The 23,631-nt window shown below is 45.4% G+C and overlaps 1 protein-coding gene across 2 annotated transcripts; it reads left to right on the forward strand.

Annotated features, from left to right (window-relative positions):
• The first annotated feature begins 11,900 nt into the window (after window positions 1-11,900).
• Window positions 11,901-23,233, forward strand: LOC119957191 (sphingosine 1-phosphate receptor 1-like). Of its 2 annotated transcripts, none has more exons than XM_038784998.1 (2): window positions 11,901-11,925; window positions 21,540-23,233. In XM_038784998.1, the coding sequence occupies exon 2, from the start codon at window positions 22,014-22,016 to the stop codon at window positions 23,133-23,135; it is 1,122 nt and encodes a 373-aa protein (XP_038640926.1). In that variant the 5' UTR covers window positions 11,901-11,925; window positions 21,540-22,013; the 3' UTR covers window positions 23,136-23,233. The 2 variants fall into 2 exon arrangements, with proteins under 2 accessions (XP_038640926.1, XP_038640925.1); XM_038784997.1 differs by lacking the exon at window positions 11,901-11,925 and adding an exon at window positions 21,175-21,267.
• Window positions 23,234-23,631: the final 398 nt, after the last annotated feature.

Here is a 23,631-nt window from a genome sequence, read left to right on the forward strand (position 1 = left end):
ACGCACACATTTATCCTCGACCCCCTCAAAAAATTGACTCATCCTGGCCCTGGTGAGGTGCGCCTTAAACACCACCTTGAGCTGTACTAAATTCAACTTTGCGCATGATGACATAGCATTCACCCAAAGGAGGGCCTCACTCCATAACACCTCCTCCAGAATGGGTCGCAGCTCCTCCTCCCACCTGGCCTTCACTCTTCCACTGAAACCTGCTCTTCCCCCACGATTCGTCCATATATCCCAGTCTTGCTGCCATCTTCCGACCCTGCCCGTGACCGTATCCTTTCCAACTGGGTAGACAGTGGCGTCACCGGGAATGTCAGAAATTCCCGCCTGACAAAGTCCCGTAACTGAAAATATCTGAACATATCCGACCTCCCCAAGCTCTGCATTCTCCTTCAACTCGTCCCAACTCGTGAACCGCCCCTCCAGGAACAAATCTTTCATCCTCACCAACCCTGTGGTGGAATTGCCGCAATACCTTTAGCATAGAAACTACCAACGGATTCACAGTATTTCACTGGATCAAACAGCAGAGACGCCGTCACCAGTGCTTCCAAACCTGTTCCTCTGCATTCCCGGGTCCATCCATACACACTTAACTTCCGTTGTTACACAGAAGGCATCCTATCTGGCTGCATCACAGCCTGGTATGGCAACTGCTTGGTCCAGGACCGCAAGAAACTTCAGAGAGTCGTGAACACCGCCCAGTCCATCACATGAACCTGCCTCCCATTGACTCTGTCTACACCTCCCGCTGCCTGGGGAAAGCGGGCAGCATAATCAAAGACCCCTCCCACCCAGCTTACTCATTCTTCCAACTTCTTCCATCGGGCAGGAGATACAAAAGTCTGAGAACACTCACAAACAGACTAAAAAACAGCTTCTATCCCACTGTTATCCGACTCCTAAGCGACCCTCTTATGAACTGACCTCATTAACACTACGCCCTGTATGCTTCTTCCGATGCCGGTGTTTATGTAGTTACATTAGAAAATAGAAAATGGGTGACCAAAAGACAGAGCAAGAGTTGAAAGACAGTGTGGGTGTCCCCTGCAGTCATCTCCCTGCAAAACAGACATACCGCTTTGGATACTGTTGAGGGAGATGGCTCACCAGGGGAAAGCAGCAGCAGCCAGGTTCATGGCACCGTGGCTGGCTCTGCTGCGCAGCAGGGCAAGAAGAAGAATGGCAGGGCTATAGTGATAGGGGACTCAATCGTAAGGGGAATAGACAGGCGGTTCTGTGGACGCAATCGAGACTCCAGGATGGTATGTTGCCTCCCTGGTGCAAGGGTCAAGGATGTCTTGGAGCGGCTGCAGGACATTCGGGGAGGGGGGGGGGAGGGGAGGGTGAACAGCCAGCTGTCGTAGTGCACATTGGCACCAACAATATAGGTAAAAAACGGGACAAGGTTCTATAAGCTGAATTCAGGGAGTTAGGAGTTCAACTAAAAAGTAGGACCTCAAAGGTAGTAAACTCAGGATTGCTACCAGTGCCACGAGCTAGTCAGAGTAGAAATGTCAGGATAGATAGGATGAATGCGTGGCTCGAGAGATGGTGCAAGAGGGAGGGATTCAAATTCCTGGGGCATTGGAACCGGTTCTGGGGGAGGTGGGACCAGTACAAACCGGACGGTCTGCACCTGGGCAGGACTGGAACCGATGTCCTAGGGGGGTGTTTGCTAGAGCTGTTGGGGAGGGTTTAAACTAATGTGGCAGGCGGATGGGAACCGATGAAAGAAGTCGGAAGGTAGTAAAACAGGGACAGTAAGGGGGAAAGTGTAAGACAGAGAAGCCATAGTCAAAAATCAAAAAGAGCGACAGTACAAGGTACAGTGACTGAGGGGAGCTCAGTGAATAGGCCCAGTAATACTAAAAGGAATAAAACGGAAGTAAAAACATAAATGGTAAGTGACACGGCAGGTTGTTACATGAAGATATGGGTTCAACGACAAGGAAAATTAGGAAAAAAGTTAAGAGGAAATATAACTTAGGAGAGGATACTGATTGAGGTGTTAAGATTCAAACAGAGGTATAAAAGCCAACATAAGTGTACTTTACCTGAATGCTCGTAGTATTCAGAATAAGGTAAATGAGTTGATGGCGGAAATCGTCGTGAATCACTATGATTTAGTGGCCATTAGTGAAACATGGTTAAAGGATGGTCACGACTGGGAGTTAAATATCTGAGGGTATCAAACTATTCGGAGGGACAGAGTGGATGGTAAGGGATGTGGTGTAGCTCTGCTATTTAAGGATGACATCTGGGCAATAGTAAGGGATGACATTGGTGCTACGGAGGATAAGGTTGAATTCATTTGGGTGGAAATCAGGAATAGTAAGCGAAAAAAGTGACTAATAGGAGTAGTCTATCGGCCACCAAATAGTAACAAGATGGTAGGGCAGGCAATAAACAAAGAAATAACTGATGCATGTAGAAATGGTACAGTAGTTATCATGGGGGATTTTAATCTACATGTCGATTGGTTTAACCAGGTCGGTAAAGGCAGCCTTGAGGCGGAGTTTATAGAATGTATCCACGATAGTTTCCTAGAACAGTATGTAATGGAACCTACGAGGGAACAAGCGGTCCTAGATCTTATCCTGTGTAATGAGACAGGATTGATTAATGATCTCATAGTTAGGGATCCTCTCGGAAGGAGCGATTACAATGTGGTGGAATTTAAAATACAGATGGAGGGTGAGAAGGTAAAATCAAATACTAGTATTTTGTGCTTAAACAAAGGAGATTACAATGTGATGAGAGAAGGACTAGATAAGGTAGACTGGGAGCAAAGACTTTATGGCGAAACAGTTGAGGAACAGTGGAGAACCTTCCAAGCGATTTTTCACAGTGCTCAGCAAAGGTTTATACCAACGAAAAGGAAGGATGGTAGAAAGAGGGAAAATCGACCGTGGATATCTAAGGAAATAAGGGAGAGTATCAAATTGAAGGAAAAAGCATACAAAGTGGCAAAGATTAGTGGGAGACTAGAGGACTGGGAAATCTTTAGGGGGCAACAGAAAGCTACTAAAAAAGCTCTAAAGAAGAGTAAAATAGATAATGAGAGTAAACTTGCTCAGAATATAAAAACAGATAGTAAAAGTTTCTACAAATATATAAAACAAAAAAGAGTGGCTAAGGTAAATATTGGTCCTTTAGAGGATGAGAAGGGTAATTTAATAATGCTGTTGTTGTGTATTTGTTACCGTTTACTGTCTGTGGGTGGGGTGTAAATTTTGGAGGAAAATGTGAAAATGGAGAATAAAAACATTGATTAAAAACAAACACTATTAGCTTCTCATTTGAACATTTCCGTTCTGATGAAAGGTCACAACCTGAAACGTTAACTGCGTTTCTCTACGCCGTTGCCAAGCCTACGGAATATTTCCAACATTTTCTGTGTTTAAATATTCAGCCTTGTAAGTTATCAACCTTCACAGGGACAAGTTGAAAGATATATTGTGATTTTTGTGATGCCAGAGGATTAAAGGTAGAGATGAAAGTTGAATTTTGAGAGGCAAAGTGATACTTTCACTCCTAGCAGGAACATTAAAATAAGTCATCCTTTAATTCTGTTTTGGAGATATAAAAACAACCTTTGCTAACAATCAACTGACCAAAAGCATTGGTCAATGCTGAGTATTTGAAAGAGCGTAAGTGATTGTGCAACTTCCACTCAAACATGCTGCAACACTTCCCATATTCTTTCCACTCAGAATTTTGTAATCAAAATACTATTTGCAGGTCATCTCAACATAAGTTTGGACTTTAATCCCCTTGGCACTTCTTTGTGAAGGAAAATAAAGTCAATTACCTATGCAATCTTTGAACAAGTTATATCCAGTTTGTTGTGTGGAAGCAGGAGACAGCTGAGCACATGAAGGGGGCGAGGCAAATGAACAGTTATCAAGAATCATTTAATGCCCATCCTCCTCAGCAAGATACACAACGGGCACAGTGGTAGCGGCCACGCTGAGAACGTGGACCCAATTGAGACAGCAATTGAGACCCTATGTGAGCGGTGCCAGAGGGGCCCGGCCAACCACACCCACATGTTTTGGGCTTGCCCCAAGCTGGCTGGGTTCTGGACAGCCTTCTCCGAGGCAATGTCCAAGGTTGTGGGGGTGAGGGTGAAGCCATGCCCAATAGTGGCAATCTTCAGGGTATTGGAGCAGCCAAAGTTACACATGGGGAAGGTGGCCAATGCCCTCGCTTTCGCTTCCCTAATCGCACGCCGGAGAATCCTGCTCGGCTGGCGATCGGCAGCTCCACCCAAAGCTGCAGACTGGCTCGCTGACCTCTCAGAATTCCTCCACCTGGAGAAGATTAAATACGCCATCCGAAGGTCAGAGGAAGGCTTCCTGGATACTTGGGGGAAGTTCATCGGCCTGTTCCAAACCCCGTTCGAGGCCAGCAACGAGGAGTAAGCTAAGAATAAAAAAGTATATAGATGAGGAACCAAAGAACAGAAGAATCGCCCGGGGGGGGGGGGGGGGGGGGGGGGGGGAACGTACAAGAAATAGAGGTACATGGGCTGAAAGAGGTTTTTAAAAGGACAATGGGGTGACCTAATGGAGCCCTTAAAAATTATGAAAGGCTTTGATATAGTGGATGCAAGAGAATGTTTTTCCTCCTGGAAAAAAACATGGGCGGGATTCTCCGACCCCCTGCTGGGGTCATGCCGCGCCTGCCGCCCCCCCCCCCCCCCCCCCCCCCCCCCCCCCCCGGCGATTCTCTGGCCCGTGATGGGCCGAAGTCCCACCGCTGTCATGCCCCTCCAGCCGGCAGGAATCAGACCACCTACCTTACCGGTGTGACTAGGCGGCGCGAGCGGGGTCCGGTGTCCTGGGGGGGCGCGGAGCGATCTGGCCCCAGGGGGTGCCCCCGCGGTGGCATGGCCCGCGATCAGGGTGCACCAATCGGCGGGGGGGGCCTGTGCCGTGGGGGCACTCTTTTCCTTCCACGTTCGCCATAGCCTTCACGATGGCGGACACGGAAGCGACCCCCTCCCCTGCGCATGCACGGGGATGACGTCAGCAGCCGCTGATGCTCCGGCACATGCGCGGACTTTCGCCGCCTGGCAAAATCCTTTCGGCCCCGGCTGGCGTGGCACCAAAGGCCTTTCCCGCCGGCCGACGGGGCGCCAACCACTCCGCCGCAGGCCTAGCCCCTCAAGGTTAGGACTTGGTTCCTAAAGGTGCCGAGAAATCCGCACCTTTGGGGCGGCCCGACGCCGGAGTGGTTCACGCCACTCCATCCCGCCGGAACCCCCCGCCCCACCGGGTAGGGGAGAATCCCGGCCCATAGCTAGATAGTCACCAAGAAAACCAGGAGGGAGTTCAGAAGAATTCACTTACTCCTACAGAAAGTGGTTAAAGTGAATAGTATAGGATGCATTTTACGGGAAGCTGGACAAATCTGTATGGGAGAAGGGATTAGAGGGATATGACAGATTTAGGTGATGAAAGGTGAGTGAAGGCTAGAGTGGAGCAGAAACACTGCATTGGACTGGTTGGACTAAATGGCCTGTTTCTGCCTCGTGTATCCTATTTCATTCAATGGAAACAAAGATGAGGTGGAGAGCAAATGAGGCCATGACGGCATTTGAACCTTGAATGAGAACTTCAAAATCAAGCTCCTGATCAACTGGGAGCCAGTGTAGCTCATTGGACACAAAGTTGATTGGTGAACAGAACTTGGTGTGAGTTCTGGTGTTGTAAAGGATACACCCTGACGTGCTGCTCGGCTGTTTACTGAAGCCGACTGTATTCTTAAGCCTAACATGTCTTGCAAAGTTAACAATCTAAAATACACAGGACAAGCTGTGTTGTTGAGGGGGGAGGGATATAAAAACACCTCATTCCTAGAGGCTGCAGTAATTCGGATGTGTGGGGAAATAACTTCAAAGTGACACTGAAGGCACAGATTTGAAGTGGGTGGGACACTTATTTCATCAAGGTTAGGCTGGAGTCATTCCACGGACAGCGATTTCAGCCTAATTCCTCTTTAATAACACACGAACAGTAAAGCTGCATCTCCTCTTAAACAGGATCTGCATGTACTCATTTTAAACTGAGGTCAGCACACTCCAGAATCAGAAGAGTCTGTGCTCTTGCAGCACACTTCTACACTGTACTTTGCGTCATTCTGACATGCAAGGTCATTGAAACTTTTTCAGTTCACCTTGAAGTGCCGTTGTGAGGACTGGCTTGTAGACATATAACATACTTTTTAAAAATTATATAAAATGAACTGATTCTTTCTTTCCTGGTTATTTCAGTCAATCAGAGAATAATATGAGTACAAAAGGAGGCCATTCAGCTTATCATACCTATAATCATAGAGCTACTCAATCAATTCCACTCCCCCTGAAAAGAAAATTCCTTCCAATATTTATTCAATTTTTTAAAAAATGTTAATATTTAATCAGTTTTCACCACCCACTGCCTCCCTCATAGTTTCCTTTATAACACTATGGCTGGGGTGTTCTGACTCCACCCACAGCCAGGATCTTCTGGATCCATCGAAAGTCACTGAACCATTGGCTGGCTGCCATAGTAACCCACCACAGCAGGATTTTCCCAATCTATAACTCACTCCAAGGGCAGAATCATCTGATATCAACAAAGCCCAGCATTAGCTGGACAAAGTGGCCTTGAACATGCCGAAAGCAATGGCAGCTTTTTTCTGCCACTCCATACGGTACTTAGCTGCAAACATTGGCAAGCATGGGTTCCACACCGTAGTACTGCCAGGTAGCTGCTGATTCACCCACCCCGCCATCACCTCAGTGCTACATTCAAAGGTCACCTCTGCATGCAGCAACCTTCGAAGTTTGCTGGAAAGTGACAGCTGGCAGAAAACACTGCACCGATATTTTCTGATGCTTCCTCGGAGTGACTGCTGGACGCAGTGGAGACCCACCATGATGTAATATACCTGCATTCAAGGCAAAACACCTGGCAGCAAGAGAACAAATCCAACATGGGAGGCGGTGGCAGCTGTGTCAGTAAAGGGCAGCATCCGGTGCCAGAAGATGAATGATCTCCATTCTCCCAGGGTAAGCCACTCATGTCATCACTCACAACTCTCAAACTCATCACTGTCAATGTCAGTTCAAGGGACACTATAACTCACTCTTCCACATACACCTTCATCTCCCCTGCGGGTTGTGTCTTCATCTTTCTATGGCCCCACCCACCATCCACACATGTCAGGCATCCTTATCATCTGGCCTGGCAAGGTGTCCTGCTTGCATTCTCTCCATCTTCTTCATGCAAGACAAGATTGCACATAACAAGAGGGGTAGATCCCAGACTAGTGGAGGGATGGTGGAACTGAAGATCCTCACAGACCTTTGAGGAGTGAGCATCTCAGCTGGCTGTGAAGCACTTTGGGGCATCCTGAAATTGGAAAGGTGGCATATACTTCATGTCCATTACTTCACGGAGCTCTTCAGAGAGTAACTGTGATGTGAGCATACTGGAAATTAAATGGGGCATTCACTGAGTTTTTTTCTAGCGGGTCAGTTTCCACAGACTAGGTCAGGAAGCCCAGGAAGAGGGTGTAGTTCTGTTTAAGGTTGTCTATTAAAGTAACATTGCCAAATACAATGCTAGGTTATCCTTTGCTCTTGACTGAGGATAGCTAAATGTGGTGGGCTACTTGAGATAGAGCACAGAGAATGGTACAAATTGATGTAGGTGAAAGTGTTAAAAGACTCTGCCACAAGGACTAAACATAGAGTGGGTATGTATGGTTCTGAGTCTGCATCAAAAACTATTCTTACCTTCAGACAATGGCATTCATTGAAGCCTGAACGACACTATTTTGCCTTAGGCAAGAAAGCAGGTGAGAATTAGACATGTTCAAACATGAGCAGAACCTCGCTAGAATTCTCCAAGAGATTAGTGAAAGTATAAATGAAGCCTGTAAGTGAACAGGAAGTTGATAAAATCCTTTCAGAGGACGCCTGTCTTAACAACTTTCGAACATTATTTCATTAATATGTTGATGTAACAATTCATGAATCTTTATTATTCAGGGATAAACTGGCCATGTTAGAAGCGGAACTTACCCAGCCATCAGAAGCTGCGTGACAAGGTGGACAAACTTGAAAACCACGAGCAATGCTAAAACGTTTGCACAGTGGGGTTGCCGGAGGGGATCGATAGTTTCCAGGCCACTGAATATGCTGCAAGGCCACTGGAAAAATTGATGGGGGGGGAGAGCCTTTGACTATCCCCTCGAGGTCAACCGAGCGCAGAGTGCGCTGAGAAGGAAGCCAAAGGCAGGCGAAGGGCGTGGTGGTGCGCCTGCACCAATCCTGGACAAGGAAAGAATCTTCAATGATAATAATAATGTTTATTAGTGTCACAAGTAGGTTTACATTAACACTGCAATGAAGCTACTGTGAAAATCCCCTAGTCACCACATTCCGGCGCCTGTTCAGGTACACAGGGAGAATTCAGAATGTCCAAATTACCCAACAAGCACGTCTTTCGGGACTTGTGGGAGGAAACCGGAGCACCCGGAGGAAACCCACGCAGACACGGGGAGAACATGTAGACTCCGCACAGGCAGTGACCCAAGCCAGGAATCGAACCTGGGACCCTGGAGCTGTGAAGCAACAGTGCTAACCACTGTGCTAGCATACCGCCTTGTGATGGGCCGTACAGACGAAGAGGAGCACATGGGAGGGGAGAGTGATCCATGTCTACCCAGATTGGGGCACGGTGCTGGCTAAGTGCTGGGCTGGTTTCAATATGGTGAAGGTGACCCTACATAAGGAAAGTGTAAAATTCAGGGTACTTTATTCGGCTCATCTGTGGGTCATGTTCCGGATTCAGGTGCATTATTTGGACATTCCAGAAGAAGAAAGCAAGTTGTTATGTGACCAGGGAATTGGGAGTTTGTAAATATGTCCGGCTGTTGTTTATTCATGTTTCTTTTTTTCCCTTTGTCTATTATCGCCTCGTTGTTTGCTTTTTAATGTTGGGTGTTGTTTGTTCTGGGTTTTGGGGAAGATGTGGAGGCGGGACAGAGTTTATGATGTGTCAGGTGCGGGTGTTGAGGCGGGACCAGGGAAGACCACATTGCTGAGAAAACTGGCTTTTCAAGAGTGGGAGGTTTTATCATTTTTCTCCTGGGGGAGAAATGCAAATGTGGCCCTTGGCATGGAAAACTAAAAGGATACGAAGAGTGGTAAAACATACATTGGCAGGGGAGACATTGGCCTTAGTAGAGGTAGTAGATATTGCATTTTTTATATCCAGGATCCTAACTGAAATTTTAAATAGAACAGGGCACCCAGGAGAGTGTCATAGACAATAAGAAGAGTTTACACTCTACGAAAATCGTACTTTCAGAAATACAGCACTCACAGCCTTTCTGAGAGAGAGAGTGGGTTCTGGTCTTTATTTGCAGCCTGTAATGGTTCTACTGTACATTCATTCATTCATTCAGGTTCTCTGCATGTCCAGAAATACAGCACTCACAGCCTTTCTGAGAAAAGACGGAGGAGAGAGAGAGTCCTTGTCCCTGTGCTTCCAGGAATCAAACTGAGCTCCTTGGGATTCGGAAAATAATTCCACTGGGATAGGATCCAATCATCACCTGCTACTGGGAAGAGTACGGCCTTTTGGTTCAATCAATCAAACCAAGTACGACCCCATCTCTCTCTCTCTCTGCTGCCGAAAAGTCTGAAGCTGTTCAAACTAGCAGAGGCTAACAGAGTAACTTCTGAATTCCTCAGTCTCTCTGCTGCTTGACCTAAAGAATCAAGTCCATTAATCATCCATGGATCAAAAATGATAATGGCATTTTTCTTTTAATATGTGCTAGACTGCACACATATATAACCCTAACCCTAACCTAATCCTAACCCTAAACCTAACTGTGGTGTTGAATGAGAAGTGATTGTAGAACACAGTAAAACTGGAATTGAAGAAGTCAAGGCTTTGGTTTCCCATTTTTATTGCTGAAATACCATCGGAGCTAAACATCTGCCAGTATCTTGACCAACCAGTTATTTCTCCTGCATGAACCAGAACAATGACTCTTGGTGCTGTCAGGCTTGTTGAGTATTTCCAGCATTTTATGATTTCCAGCAACCCAGTATTTGGCATTATTACCTGTAAATATTCTGTATAGTGTAGAACAATTCTATCAATACATTTCTATTAAATATAAATATAGGATACATCTCTGATTTGTGACGCTTAAGAAACTTTAGAAAAAATGCATTCTACAAAACATAGAGCCTAAGTGTAAGTAGCATTTTTCTGTATCATTAATGTATTTGTTTGGAGAAAGATCCATGGCTCTTGAGGAATTAAGCATGGAGCATTCTGGATACAAGCCAATGTATTTGTTCAAACTTCACTGAAATATTCAAGCTTAGTAATTTTACAGTTATGAAAATGACTCGAGTTTGGGACACAGACATATTGATAAGAGAGTTTACTGATTGTAGCTTTGATTGTTTTGGAATTCAGTCTGTTGATATTGGACTAACATTCCTCCCTCACCAACTCAAACACTGCTCTGTTTGTTACCCTCTTAGTTTACAGAGAGTAGCATTAAGAATATGCAGAGCCTTTTGAAAACTGTTTAAATCTGATCAGCAGGGGAATTCATTGAAGACAAGTAAAGACAGGTAGGAAATCACTGGAAAAACCAACAGAATCATGGAATGTAAGCTTTCAATTGTTGTAACTGCAACAAAGGTGTGGTGGTGTTTGGCTTCTGCTCACATACAGTAACAACAGTAATAAAGTCCGAATCCAGCATTAGAATTTGGTAAGGGTAGTCTTCTTTTCAGAGTCAAATGGGCTGTGGCACCCAATCTACTTCCAAATTCAGACTCTGTAAAGTGGCCCTGGCGTTACACTAACTTCTAAACCTGTGGACTGTAGATGACCCAAACGTTGCTGAGGACATCCCAAATATCAGTAAAGTTTTTCAAATACAGGGTGAAAGTACTCAACCATTTCAAAATGATAACGGGAAGTTAGAATTGGGGAAAAAGAAGTAACAATTATGTTATCATAAATAAAGGAAATTTTACAGGGAGAAATGTTAGTTTTGCATTAATTTTTACCACCATATGGAAGCCCTGAGTTGTGTTTCGCTCCTTATTGTGTCACTCCAATGATATGATACAGACCCAGAGCAGCTTACAGAAAATATTGATGGATGTGATGTCAAGCAAGCCCAAGAGCTGCTCGTGAACCAACTAGGAAACAATGCCACAGACTGGAAAGGCTACTATCTTAGCTAGTTGTGGTTCTCCGAAAGCTACAACTCAGAAGCAGATCTTAGGCTGAGTTGAGGTTACATTCTCATGGTTTGAAATGGAGCGGCTCTAGGATGCTCCCTGAAATTAACATTGCAAATGTTGCTAACAGGCCTGGGGCATTTTTGGGGGGAATCTCTTTCTCAGCAAGGGAATTTGTTTTTTATGATTAGCTTAGTATCTTTATATAGAAAGGGTTTACATTGACAAAAGGTCATACAAAACATCACTCTTCTTTAAAGAATTACTTCATATTAGTTTTACTTAATTCCTCTTCCCATTCGACTCCCTCCCACAGCTTTCTTTCTGGCATTCGTCAGACCTCATCTACAGTATTGTGTATTCTTTCAAGGATAATAATATTTCCCCCTCTTGTCACCTAATCATAAAGAAAATATTATTCTCAGAAGTTTGCAGAGGGGGACTTCCATAACGTGACCAGTCGCACATTTGGTGGCTCTCGCTCATGGTGGTATTTTTCTGTCCTTTTCCCATCTGAAGGCTGAGTTTTTGGATGGAAGGAGGTGCAGGAATACGTGGAGAAGGTGTAACTCCTCTGGTGTGGCTGGTGAATGGATCCACAAACTAGGACTGGGTCGATAAGAAAAGAGCTGCTGGGACAGGTGAGTCTTCGAGGTGTACCACAGGTTAAGATGGCAGAGGACAAAAGGGCTGTTCTGCCTACCCAGTGGTCAACGGAGCAGCTGGTGGAATTTCTCAATGCTAAGTTCAGCCAGCAGAGAAAGTAAGCCCTGGAAGACCTGGCCAAAGTGGTGGAGCTGGTTAAAGCAGGGATCGAGAGAGTGGAGCAGAGGTTGGAGTCCTAGGGCTGGGTGACCCAGAAGTGGAGGAGGCGGTCAGAGAGCACGAGGGGCAGTTGCCCTCGTTGGTGGCTAAGGTGGGGGTGATGCAGGAGACCCAGAAGAAGCTGAAGGAAAAGGCGGAGGATCTGGAGAACCGCTCCAGAACGCAAAATTTGAGGATTGTGGGAATGCCCAAAGGTATTGAAGGTACGGGGACGGCATGTAAGTAGCCAAAATGTTACAGAATCTACAGAGCAGAAGGAGGCCACCCAGCCCACCGAGTCAGCACCGGCACCCAGAACGAGCACCCCACTCAAACCCAGGCCCCCACCCTATCCCCGCAACCCAGTAACCCAACCTAACCTTTTCCCCTTTTTGAGGTGTCATAAAAGCAAGGTAATAATTGATTTGCAGGTGAAGTGTTCTGCTAATAAATCTTGTGAACCATTTACTTGTTTATAGATAGCAAGCTACTGGAATATTGTTCAGGTTTGATGGACTCCTGGGGTGTAAATCATTTATGAGAGGTATTGTCTTTTGTCCTGGCTAAACAAGTCAAGGGACATCTTGTAAGAATGCCTTATGCTTTGGGTACAGATGGCGATGGGAGGAGCCAGGCTTGTCTGAAGAGTCAGTAGATCCTAGAACTCTAATCTAAAGAGAGGTGTTTCAATTTGGTCCTGAAAGTTTCCCTCTCCAAAGATTGTGCACAGAGAAAAGCGAGTAGAAATCTGGTCATTAACTTTATTCATGAGGGGTATTTAATATATATTGAAAATGAAATGAAATGAAAATCGCTTATTGTCACGAGTAGGCTTCAATGAAGTTACTGTGAAAAGCCCCTAGTCGCCACATTCCGGCGCCTGTCCGGGAGGCTGGTACGGGAATTGAACCGTGCTGCTGGCCTGCTTGGTCTGCTTTAAAAGCCAGTGATTTAGCCGAGTGAGCTAAACCAGTCCATTTGGGCTTGCTTAATTAGAATATAGAGGCAGGTTTAGGAAGTAAGTTGATGTTTCTTCTTTTACATAATAACTGTTGTGACTGTTAACTCTGAAGCATTTTCTTTGTTGTTAATGTGGGTTAATTCTGTGATTAAATTGAAGTTTGGTTTAACATAAAATATACCTATCTGCCAGCATTATCACTCCTATGGTGCAATAACATTTCCTCACAGTTTTACAAATTGAAAATAGCAGGGTTCTCATTCAGCATCCTAACAGTTTGAATTTAGGGAACATATTACTATTCCAACCCTATTCTGCTGTTCTAATTATTCTAATAAGATTCTTTAGGGAAAGATAATTTGATAATACCCTTCAGATTTACAATGTAGAAAGACATAAGCTCTAGAGTTACTGATCAATTGGTGCTCTTTTATAATTCTAAGCTCCCAGTGGCTAACAACTAACCACCCTCCCATTATTACTCCAGCTTTTCCATATTAAACCTCCTCTGGCACTCCAGCTTCACAACAGAGTTCATAGGAATAGGAGTAGGCCATCCAGCCCCTCAAATCATTCAATTAAATCATATCTTCTGCCTCAACATTGTTTTCCTGTGCTATCCCCTATCACTTGATGTCATTTCTGTCCAGAAATCGATCAATCACTATCTTGAACATACTCAATCATTAAGACTCCATAGTCCTCTGGGGTAGAGAATTCCAAAAGTTCACTACCTTCTGAGTGAAGAAATTCCTCCTCATCTCAGTCCCAAATGGCCTGCCCCTTATTCTGAGACTGCCCTGTGCACGGATGACGTCATCACGCATATATGCGTGAAACCCGTGCATGCGCGGGCCGTTATGCCCCTCAGCCGCCCCGCGGACTGATCCAGCGGGGCGGCGGAGGAACAAAGAGTGCGCGGGGTTCGGACCCGCTGCCCGCGATCGGTGGGCACCGATCGCGGGCCCATGCCATCCTTGGCACGGCCGCACCATGCCATCCTCATTATTTTTAGTTATAAATCTTCTTTCGTATTGACACTTGCAACCTGTTTCTATACCACCTCGCCATCCTATTAACATCAAGTTTTCCATAGTGTTTATTATCGCTAATCAGTCCACTTATGTCATGAATGCTGCCTGGAAGGAATGTTTGCCCAGGAACATTTTTAAAACCTGTGACTTTTGTTCTAACAGGGTATGACTTTCTGCAAATTTAACTCCTGTCAAAACCATAAGACTATCCATATTTGCGACTGTAGCACAGTCCAATAATTTAAACGGATTGAGGGATTTCTAGGCAGAATTTTTTCAGCCTAGTATATAGTTTGCTGAATTCCATGAAATACTCTTCTATGGAGATATCCTCTGATTTTCTAAATCTGTCAAAATCTGACCAGGCCTCATAAGCACTTAATAAGTCATCCTTCTGGTAAATTTTATCCATGAAAGTTAATGGTGTATCCAAATCTTCATCTGAGTCCAACTGATCCAAATCCAATTCCCAGAATACCTTGCATCTTATCTTGCTTTTGTATGGGAGCGGAGGTGCCAGGGCCATTCCTTGTTTTCTCTTCGGCGAGAACGTAAACCGTGTTCACATGGTAACACAATGGTGGGTAGTCTATCTTGACACTCTACACGTGGATTCAGCCATTTGTTTTCCAAGACTATCTAAATCACTCTACAAGGTTGGAATTATATATATAATATATATTTCTTTATTTGTTCATGGAATGTGGGCGTCGCTGGCTGTGCCAACATTTGTTACCCATCCCTGAGGGCATTTAAGAATCAGTCTGGAGTCACATGTAGAGCAGATCAGGTAAGGACGGCAGATTTCCTTCCCTAAAGGACATTAGTGAACCCGATGGGTTATAACAACAATTGACAATGGTCGTCATTAGACGTTTAATGCCAGATTTTTATTGAATTCAAATTCCACCATCTGCCATATACACCCCATATACAGTCTATCAAACAATAACATCTGCCATATACACCCCATATACAGTCTATCAAACAATACCATCTGCCATATACACCCCATATACAGTCTATCAAACAATAACATCTGCCATATACACCCCATATACAGTCTATCAAACAATAACATCTGCCATATACACCCCATATACAGTCTATCAAACAATAACATCTGCCATATACACCCCATATACAGTCTATCAAACAATAACATCTGCCATATACACCCCATATACAGTCTATCAAACAATAACATCTGCCATATACACCCCATATACAGTCTATCAAACAAATAACATCTGCCATATACACCCCATATAGTCTATCAAACAATAACATCTGCCATATACACCCCATATACAGTCTATCAAACAATAACATCTGCTATATACACCCCATATACAGTCTATCAAACAATAACATCTGCCATATACACCCCATATACAGTCTATCAAACAATAACATCTGCCATATACACCCCATATACAGTCTATCAAACAATACCATCTGCCATATACACCCCATATACAGTCTATCAAACAATAACACCTGCCATATACACCCCATATACAGTCTATCAAACAATACCATCTGCCATATACACCCCATATACAGTCTATCAAACAATAACACCTGCCATATACACCCCATATACAGTCTATCAAACAATACCATCTGCCATATACACCCCATATACAGTCTATCAAACAATACCATCTGCCATATACACCCTATATACAGTCTATCAAACAATACCATCTGCCATATACACCCCATATACAGTCTATCAAACAATAACACCTGCCATATACACCCCATATACAGTCTATCAAACAATACCATCTGCCATATACACCCCATATACAGTCTATCAAACAATAACACCTGCCATATACACCCCATATACAGTCTATCAAACAATACCATCTGCCATATACACCCCATATACAGTCTATCAAACAATAACACCTGCCATATACACCCCATATACAGTCTATCAAACAATACCATCTGCCATATACACCCCATATACAGTCTATCAAACAATACCATCTGCCATATACACCCCATATACAGTCTATCAAACAATAACACCTGCCATATACACCCTATATACAGTCTATCAAACAATACCATCTGCCATAAGCACCCCATATACAGTCTATCAAACAATAAGTGTGATCTATTCAATAATTAAAATTAAAATTCTAATTGAGGACTAGGGAACTTTAATTCTTTCCTAACACCCTGAAGCCATATCTCCGAAATGCCAACCATTTCACACCATTTTATACCCTTTTGCATGTTTAATTCATCCACTTTCTTGTGAATGCTCTGCGCATTAAGATTCAAAGCCTTAAGGCATGACTTTTTAATATTTCTTGCCCCATTCCCACTATTTTTCACTGTGGCCCTGTTTGATTCTGGCCCTTGATTTCTCTGCCTATCACTTTTCTTACTCCCCTTTCTGTCTTTTGATTTTGCCCTTGATTTCACTTCTTATGACTCCTTACATTAGTTCCCATCCCCTGGTAAATACTCCTCCTAGGACATCAGTCCCGGTCCTGACCAGGTCTTACCCATCCACCCGGGGGGGGGGACCGAGATCCACCGGCGAGCCTGGATCCATCCATCCGCCATGTTTGTGCGGGGCGGCCTGGGGGAGGGCGGCCACCGTGCATGCGCTGGTTGGCACCGGCCCAACTGCGCATGCGCGGGACCCGAGTCTTTTACGCGGCGCCGGGTCTCTGACGCCGGTCACGCACTCCTTCATGGCGCCCCCTAGCACATGGTGCCCCGGGCGACTGCCCGAGTTGCCGGTACCTTGAGCCGGCCCTGGCTCTGCCCAGTGGTCACCCATTCTCCTCCTGCCCGTGGACTCTTAGCCTGTGGTGTGACCACCGCTCCATACGTGCTACCTCCGGTAAAGATGTCTGTCAGGACTGGTACTGTTAAAGATGTATGTCAGATTGGCACTGTTAAAGGTGTGTGTTAGGATTGGGACTGTTAAAGGTGTGTGTTAGGATTGGCACTGTTAAAGGTGTGTGTTAGGATTGGGACTGTTAAAGGTGTGTGTTAGGATTGGGACTGTTAAAGGTGTGTGTTAGGATTGGCACTGTTAAAGGTGTGTGTTAGGATTGGGATTGTTAAAGGTGTGTGTTAGGATTGGGACTGTTAAAGGTGTGTGTTAGGATTGGGACTGTTAAAGGTGTGTGTTGGGATTGGGACTGTTAAAGGTGTGTGTTAGGATTGGCACTGTTAAAGGTGTGTGTTAGGATTGGGACTGTTAAAGATGTGTGTTAGGATTGGGACTGTTAAAGGTGTGTGTTAGGATTGGGATTGTTAAAGATGTGTGTTAGGATTGGGACTGTTAAAGATGTGTGTTAGGATTGGGATTGTTAAAGGTGTGTGTTGGGATTGGGACTGTTAAAGGTGTGTGTTAGGATTGGGACTGTTAAAGGTGTGTGTTAGGATTGGGATTGTTAAAGATGTGTGTTAGGATTGGGACTGTTAAAGGTGTGTGTTGGGATTGGGATTGTTAAAGGTGTGTGTTAGGATTGGGATTGTTAAAGATGTGTTAGGATTGGGATTGTTAAAGATGTGTGTTAGGATTGGGACTGTTAAAGGTGTGTGTTAGGATTGGGACTGTTAAAGGTGTGTATTAGGATTGAAGTTGTTAAAGGTGTGTGTTAGGATTGTAACTATTAACGGTGTGTGTTAGGATTGTAGTTGTTAAAGATGTGTGTTAGGATTGCAACTATTAACGGTGTGTGTAAAGATTGGCACTGTTAAAGATGTCTGTCTGGATTGGGGCTGTTAAAGATGTCTGTCAGAACTGGTACTATTAAAGACGTGTATCAAGATTAGGACTGTTAAAGATGTGTGTTAGGAGTGGGAATGTTAAAGGAGTGTCTAATTGCTAATTTCTCTGTCAGATATTTTAGTACCACCTACAAAGTTCAATAATATAGCAACAAGGGCATGTACCAGCTTGTATAAAAATGGTGAAAGGTTGCCTTCATAATTTGCATTATGTGTCATTGAACATTGAGAGCTTAAGGAAGTGAATTCTCAGAGTTATAAGTGCTTTGGGCATATGTTTTGCTTTGACTGCCTTCTTAAGGCTGGCAAGTGTCGTATGGAAAAATAAAAACAAATAATTCTGGAAAACACTCAACAGGTCAAACAGTATTAACTTGTTTCTTTCTCCACAAATACCACCTGGCTTGCTCAGTGTTTACCACCATTTTATGGTTTCATTTCAAATTTCTAGCATCCACTGTATCTGCTTTTGTTTTAAACTTCATCAGCATTTATTCCCAGGACTTCTGGACAATATTCATCCTTTCAACCACTGCCTCCTCATCCCATTCTCTACAGGCCTCTCTATTAGGATTGTTGAAAAGCACATCAAGTTCTGTAACTTCAATCGGTGCTGTCCTGAGGTGGCACGTGGCACAGTGGTTAGCACTGGGATTACGGCACTGAGGTCCCAGGTTCGATCCCGGCTCTGGGTCACTGTCCGTGTGGAGTTTGCACATTCTCCCCATGTCTGCGTGGGTCTCACCCCCACAACCCAAAGATGTGCAGGTTAGGTGGATTGGCCATGCTAAGTTGGCCCTGAATTGGAAAACAAAATAATAATAATTGGGTACTCCAAATTTTTTTTTTAAAAGGTGCTGTCCTATTATTTCTCTTCTTCCTTTTATGCTGTGAACCGAAGGCGAATGGACATTCCGCTCCCCTTTTAAAGCTACTGCTACTTCAGATACTGTGGCAAAGGGTGGGTGAGTATCCTGTACCAGCCCAAACTGCACAGGAAATTAACTGACCTTTCGTTGTACTGTTCGGCGATGAGTATCTTACTTTGTTTTTGTATTTCATTATTTACATTAGTGTATACGGACCATAATGGGAAAAACATGACAACATAATAACGGAGAGCACGGTGGCACAGTGGTTAGCATTGCTGCCTACGGCGCTGAGGACCCGGGTTCGAATCCCGGCCCTGGGTCACTGTCCGTGTGGAGTTTGCACATTCTCCCCGTGTCTGCGTGGGTTTCACCCCCACAACCTGAAGATGTGCCGGTTAGGTGGATTGACCACGCTAAATTGCCCCTTAATTGGAAAAAAATAATTGAGTATGCAAAAATAAAAAAAATTTTAAATATATAATAACGGAGAAAAATATAACAAACTAACCATAAATAACAGAGAATGGAAAAAGCACATTAAATAAGCTCGCAATTAACATACAAATATCAATGCAGCTACCACTGTAAAGAGTAACCGGTGGTCTATTTACATTACCTCAGTTGGTTACAGTGCAAGAGTAGGCAATTGTTCTTTCTCTGAGCTGTTTAGCACACAGCTTTGAAAGCAGACCAAGCAGGCCAGCAGCACGGTTCGATTCCCGTACCAGCCTCCCCGGGACAGGCGCCGGAATGTGGCGACTAGGGGCTTTTCACAGTAACTTCACTGAAGCCTACTCGTGACAATAAGCGATTTTCATTTTTCATTTCATTTCTCAGTGTTTCCTGGGCAAGCACCATTTCCATGTTGTCCCGGTCTTTCATGTGTGGGTGCCTGCACCCTTCAGTATGTACGACCTATTTCTCTTTTTCCTCTCAATGGTGGGGGTGCTCCTCCCTCCCCATTTCTCTGGTCGTTGGTAGGTCCCTCACCCCTCCCCCTCCTCTCTCCCCCCTGTCTCGGTCTCACCTTACCTGCCTCCCCCCCCCCCCCCCCCCCCCCGGTCGCTGGTCACGAACTGGTCCTCGAGAAGAGGCTGATGAATTGTTCCCGCATATGGTAGAGTCTTTCCTCAGACCCCCTAATTGCAAATGTTATTTTTTCCAATTTAAAGAACTCCACTCGGTCAGAGAGCCTGTCTGAGGCTTTGGATGGTGCAGCCAACCTCAGTCCGAGCAGAAGCTGACACCAAGTGATCAGGGATGCGAAGGCTAGGTCGCAGCCCCTCAACCCGTGAAGTGTTCTGGATGCTCCAATGCTTCGAAGACCACCACAAATGGGAATGACTTCATCTTCACCCCAACCACCATGGACATGGCCCGGAAGAAGGCGGTCCAGAACCCGTCAAGTCTAGGGCAGGACCAGAACATGTAGGTGTGGTTGGCCGGATACCCCGACACCGCACGCACTTATCTTCCACCTCCAGGGAGTATTCTCTCATCCGTGACCTCATTAGGGGCGCTCTGTGCACCACCTTTAGTTGCATTAGGCTCAGCCCTGCACATGTGATGGTGGAGTTGATCCTGTGCAGTGCCTTGATCCAGAGTCCTACCCTTATCTCTATGCCCAGCTCCTGCCCCTACTTTTGTCACATTTTGTTCAGTGGAGTGAATCCCATCTCCGCAGGTCTATCTTCACCTCTTCCACCAGGCTGGACAGGTTCCACTTATGGAGCTGCGTCCAGTCGTGAACTATCTGTATCCCCAGGTACCTAGAGTTTGGTCTGGGTCAGTTTAAAAGGTAGTGCCTCCAGCTCTGCTCCTCCCCATTGGGAGTTCACCAGGATTATTCCGCTCTCACCCAGGTTGCATTTGTAACCTGAGAAGATGGCAATCTCCCTCAGGAGTTCCGTTATGTTGCCCACACTGGACAGGGGGTTTCACACGCATAGACTCAAACTCTGTGCTCCCTACCCTCTCTCCCAATGCCCATCCACCCCTTCACTCATCTGAGAGCGTTGGCCAGTGGCTCAATTGCCAGTGCAAAAAGCAGCAGGGACATAGGGCACCCCTTGGATGGTTGAATTGCCACGGATATACCCCCCACCACCCCCCCCCCCCTCACTCTGTTTGCTCTCCTGCTCTGCTTCAAATGCCTTTTAGTATAGTCTATGGTGCATTTACAACTCCAGTTTTGAAACAGTTTGGTAAACATCTTTGCACCATGACTTAGCACACCTATCTGCTCTCAGCTTCACTCTCTTCTCATCTGATTTAATATTTTGTCAATGAGGCAGCTTCCAAAACAGATCTAACCCACTCCCTTCATTTGAAATGTTCGTTTTTGTCCGATGCTGTCTTTTTAACCCCTGCGCTGACAGTAGGAGTTTGAACCCTCCCACCATGCGCTAGGGCCGCCCCTGACAGAGCTGGGCTGGCTCTGATCAAGCCGGCACTTTACACACTGCCAGCTGTTAGCAACACAGGAAGGCTCAACTGGACCAAGAGTTCTGCCACCGCTGAGAGTTTCTACCTGGAACAGTAAGTGTTTTCGGATTGCATTTTTGCTTAGAACCAGTGCTCAGTGTTTTAAAAGTGTGGCGAGTGCTCCCGATCTCAGTCACTTCCCAAGGCTCTTCCTGAGTGACACACACACTCCACAGGAGGCCGATATCCCACACCCTCTCCTGACATAGATTACAAATTCCACTATTGGAGCCTTTCCATTTTACCGGAAAACACTATCAGGACATAAAAGCACAAAGATTTGGTGGTGCTGAATATTAATAAGAATGATGTTTTGTGTATTAAAGATTGTTCCTGGCGTTGGGACGCTGCTGTGGTGATTTGGGGGACGCTCAGACATCCCGAACCATTTGGTGTCAGTTGCAGAATTGGTGCAGAAAGCATCGACAATCCCGCAGCAAACAGGATACCGCGCCCAGTCCTGAGAACAGACTGTGGAAGTGAGTGAGGAATTAACACTGCATTCAATGCAAACTGCGGCATTAACTGCTCCAACGACAGCAAGGCAGCAAGATCAAAGATCAACAGTGCACTCAGCAGCTAAAGCCAATGAATTTGCCAGGAGCCGGTGTCCAGCTCTATTTTCTGACCCATTCTGCCAGAGCATACCCAGACTCCACACGTTAGCTCCCTCCACACAGGCTGCTGGGCTTGCCCACTATTTTCTGCCTGTGTTTCAGATTGCAGAGTCCTCAGTCATTTGCTTTGATCTTATTCTGGCCATTGTGAAGTTGTTGAAGGGGTGAAGTGGAGCAGGCGGAATGGATATGGAGAGCAGAGGAGCAGAGGAGAGACTGGGAGCCACTTTCCTGGAATACTGTAGCAATGAGACAGTTGCCCGGCACTATAACTACACTGGCAAACTGACCCCCAGCCGCTACAAAGTGGGGCTGAAGGCTCACGCTATCGTCTTTCTAATAGTTTGCATTTTGATCATTTTGGAGAATTTGCTGGTTCTCGTGGCCATCTGGAGGAATAGCAAGTTCCACAAGCCGATGTATTACTTGCTGGCCAACTTGACTCTATCAGACCTGCTGGCAGGAGTCACCTATATGGTCAACATCCTGTTGTCCGGGGCCAACACTCTGAAGCTGACCCCAGTGTTGTGGTTCCTGAGAGAGGGGGGAGTATTTATCACACTCACAGCCTCGGTCTTCAGTCTGCTGGCTATAGCAGTGGAGAGACATGTCACCATGTCCAGGATGCAGTTACACAGCGCAGATAAGATGTGCCGGACGCGTCTCTTTGTGGGTGCAGACTGGATCCTATCGGTGTTTCTGGGAAGTCTCCCGATTTTAGGGTGGAATTGCATTGGGAACTTGTTAGCATGCTCCACTGTGCTGCCACTGTACTCCAAGAACTACATCCTGACTTGCATTCTGATTTTTATTTTAATCTTGTTTGCAATCGTGATATTGTACGTTCGGGTTTACCGTTTGGTGAAGTGTAACAGCCTTGTCCTGGGAAGCCCGATCAGAAGGAACTGTCAGAAAGATTTGGCATTACTGAAAACAGTGACCATTGTGGTGGGAGCCTTCATTGTCTGCTGGCTGCCTCTCTTCATTGTGCTGCTTTTGGATGTTTCATGTGCGGTGGGGACTTGCAGGATTCTTTACAAGGCTGATTATTTCCTGGCACTGGCAATGGTGAATTCAGCATTAAACCCTATCATTTACACTCTGACCAGCAAAGACATGCGCCGGGCCATTGTGCGCCTCTTGTGTCTGACCAAAGAAGGAGAACAGGCTAAATGCTGCGGGGTGTTAATCTCTGATTGTAGCACCAGTCAGGTGGACAGATCATCCCACAGACACGAGCTTCTCCACACAACCCTGTCCTCTGGCAATGGGCCCCAATCACCCACCAGAACCTCACTCGCCTGACTTGAAAGATGACCACAGTGTCCAGGGTGACACTCAGCTCCCACCTTGTCATTCAGCAGTCTGGGGAACTGCACATTCTCTCCTTGTGGGGAATGAGCTAATGCAAGTCAAACAAGTAACGCAAAGCGCCCTGGTGCCCAATGGAGAGATGGTGATGTTGGCAGGGTAATAGAACAATAACAGTACCCGTACCTAGCCACATACCACAGCCTGCTTTCCAATAGGCATAAAAAAAACCCCAGGGTCAATGTTAAATATTTACAACATCAGCCATTTGCAGTTTGCTTGCTTTAAGATGGATTTCCATTGATGTCGCATCAAAGGGACAATTGGACCTTGTTAATAGAAACGCTTTTAGTAATATCAGCAGCAGACTGGTGCTGACCTTGCAACAACCCAGTCCACAAATGGGAACAACCAAACAGGCACAAACAAATCACCAAAAATTCAATTTTCGATGTAAAAGGAAGTTATCTGTGGTCCCACCCTCGTGTCG

The sequence above is a fragment of the Scyliorhinus canicula genome, chromosome 25 (assembly GCF_902713615.1).
Source record: "Scyliorhinus canicula chromosome 25, sScyCan1.1, whole genome shotgun sequence".
In the NCBI taxonomy this organism is placed as follows: domain Eukaryota; kingdom Metazoa; phylum Chordata; class Chondrichthyes; order Carcharhiniformes; family Scyliorhinidae; genus Scyliorhinus; species Scyliorhinus canicula.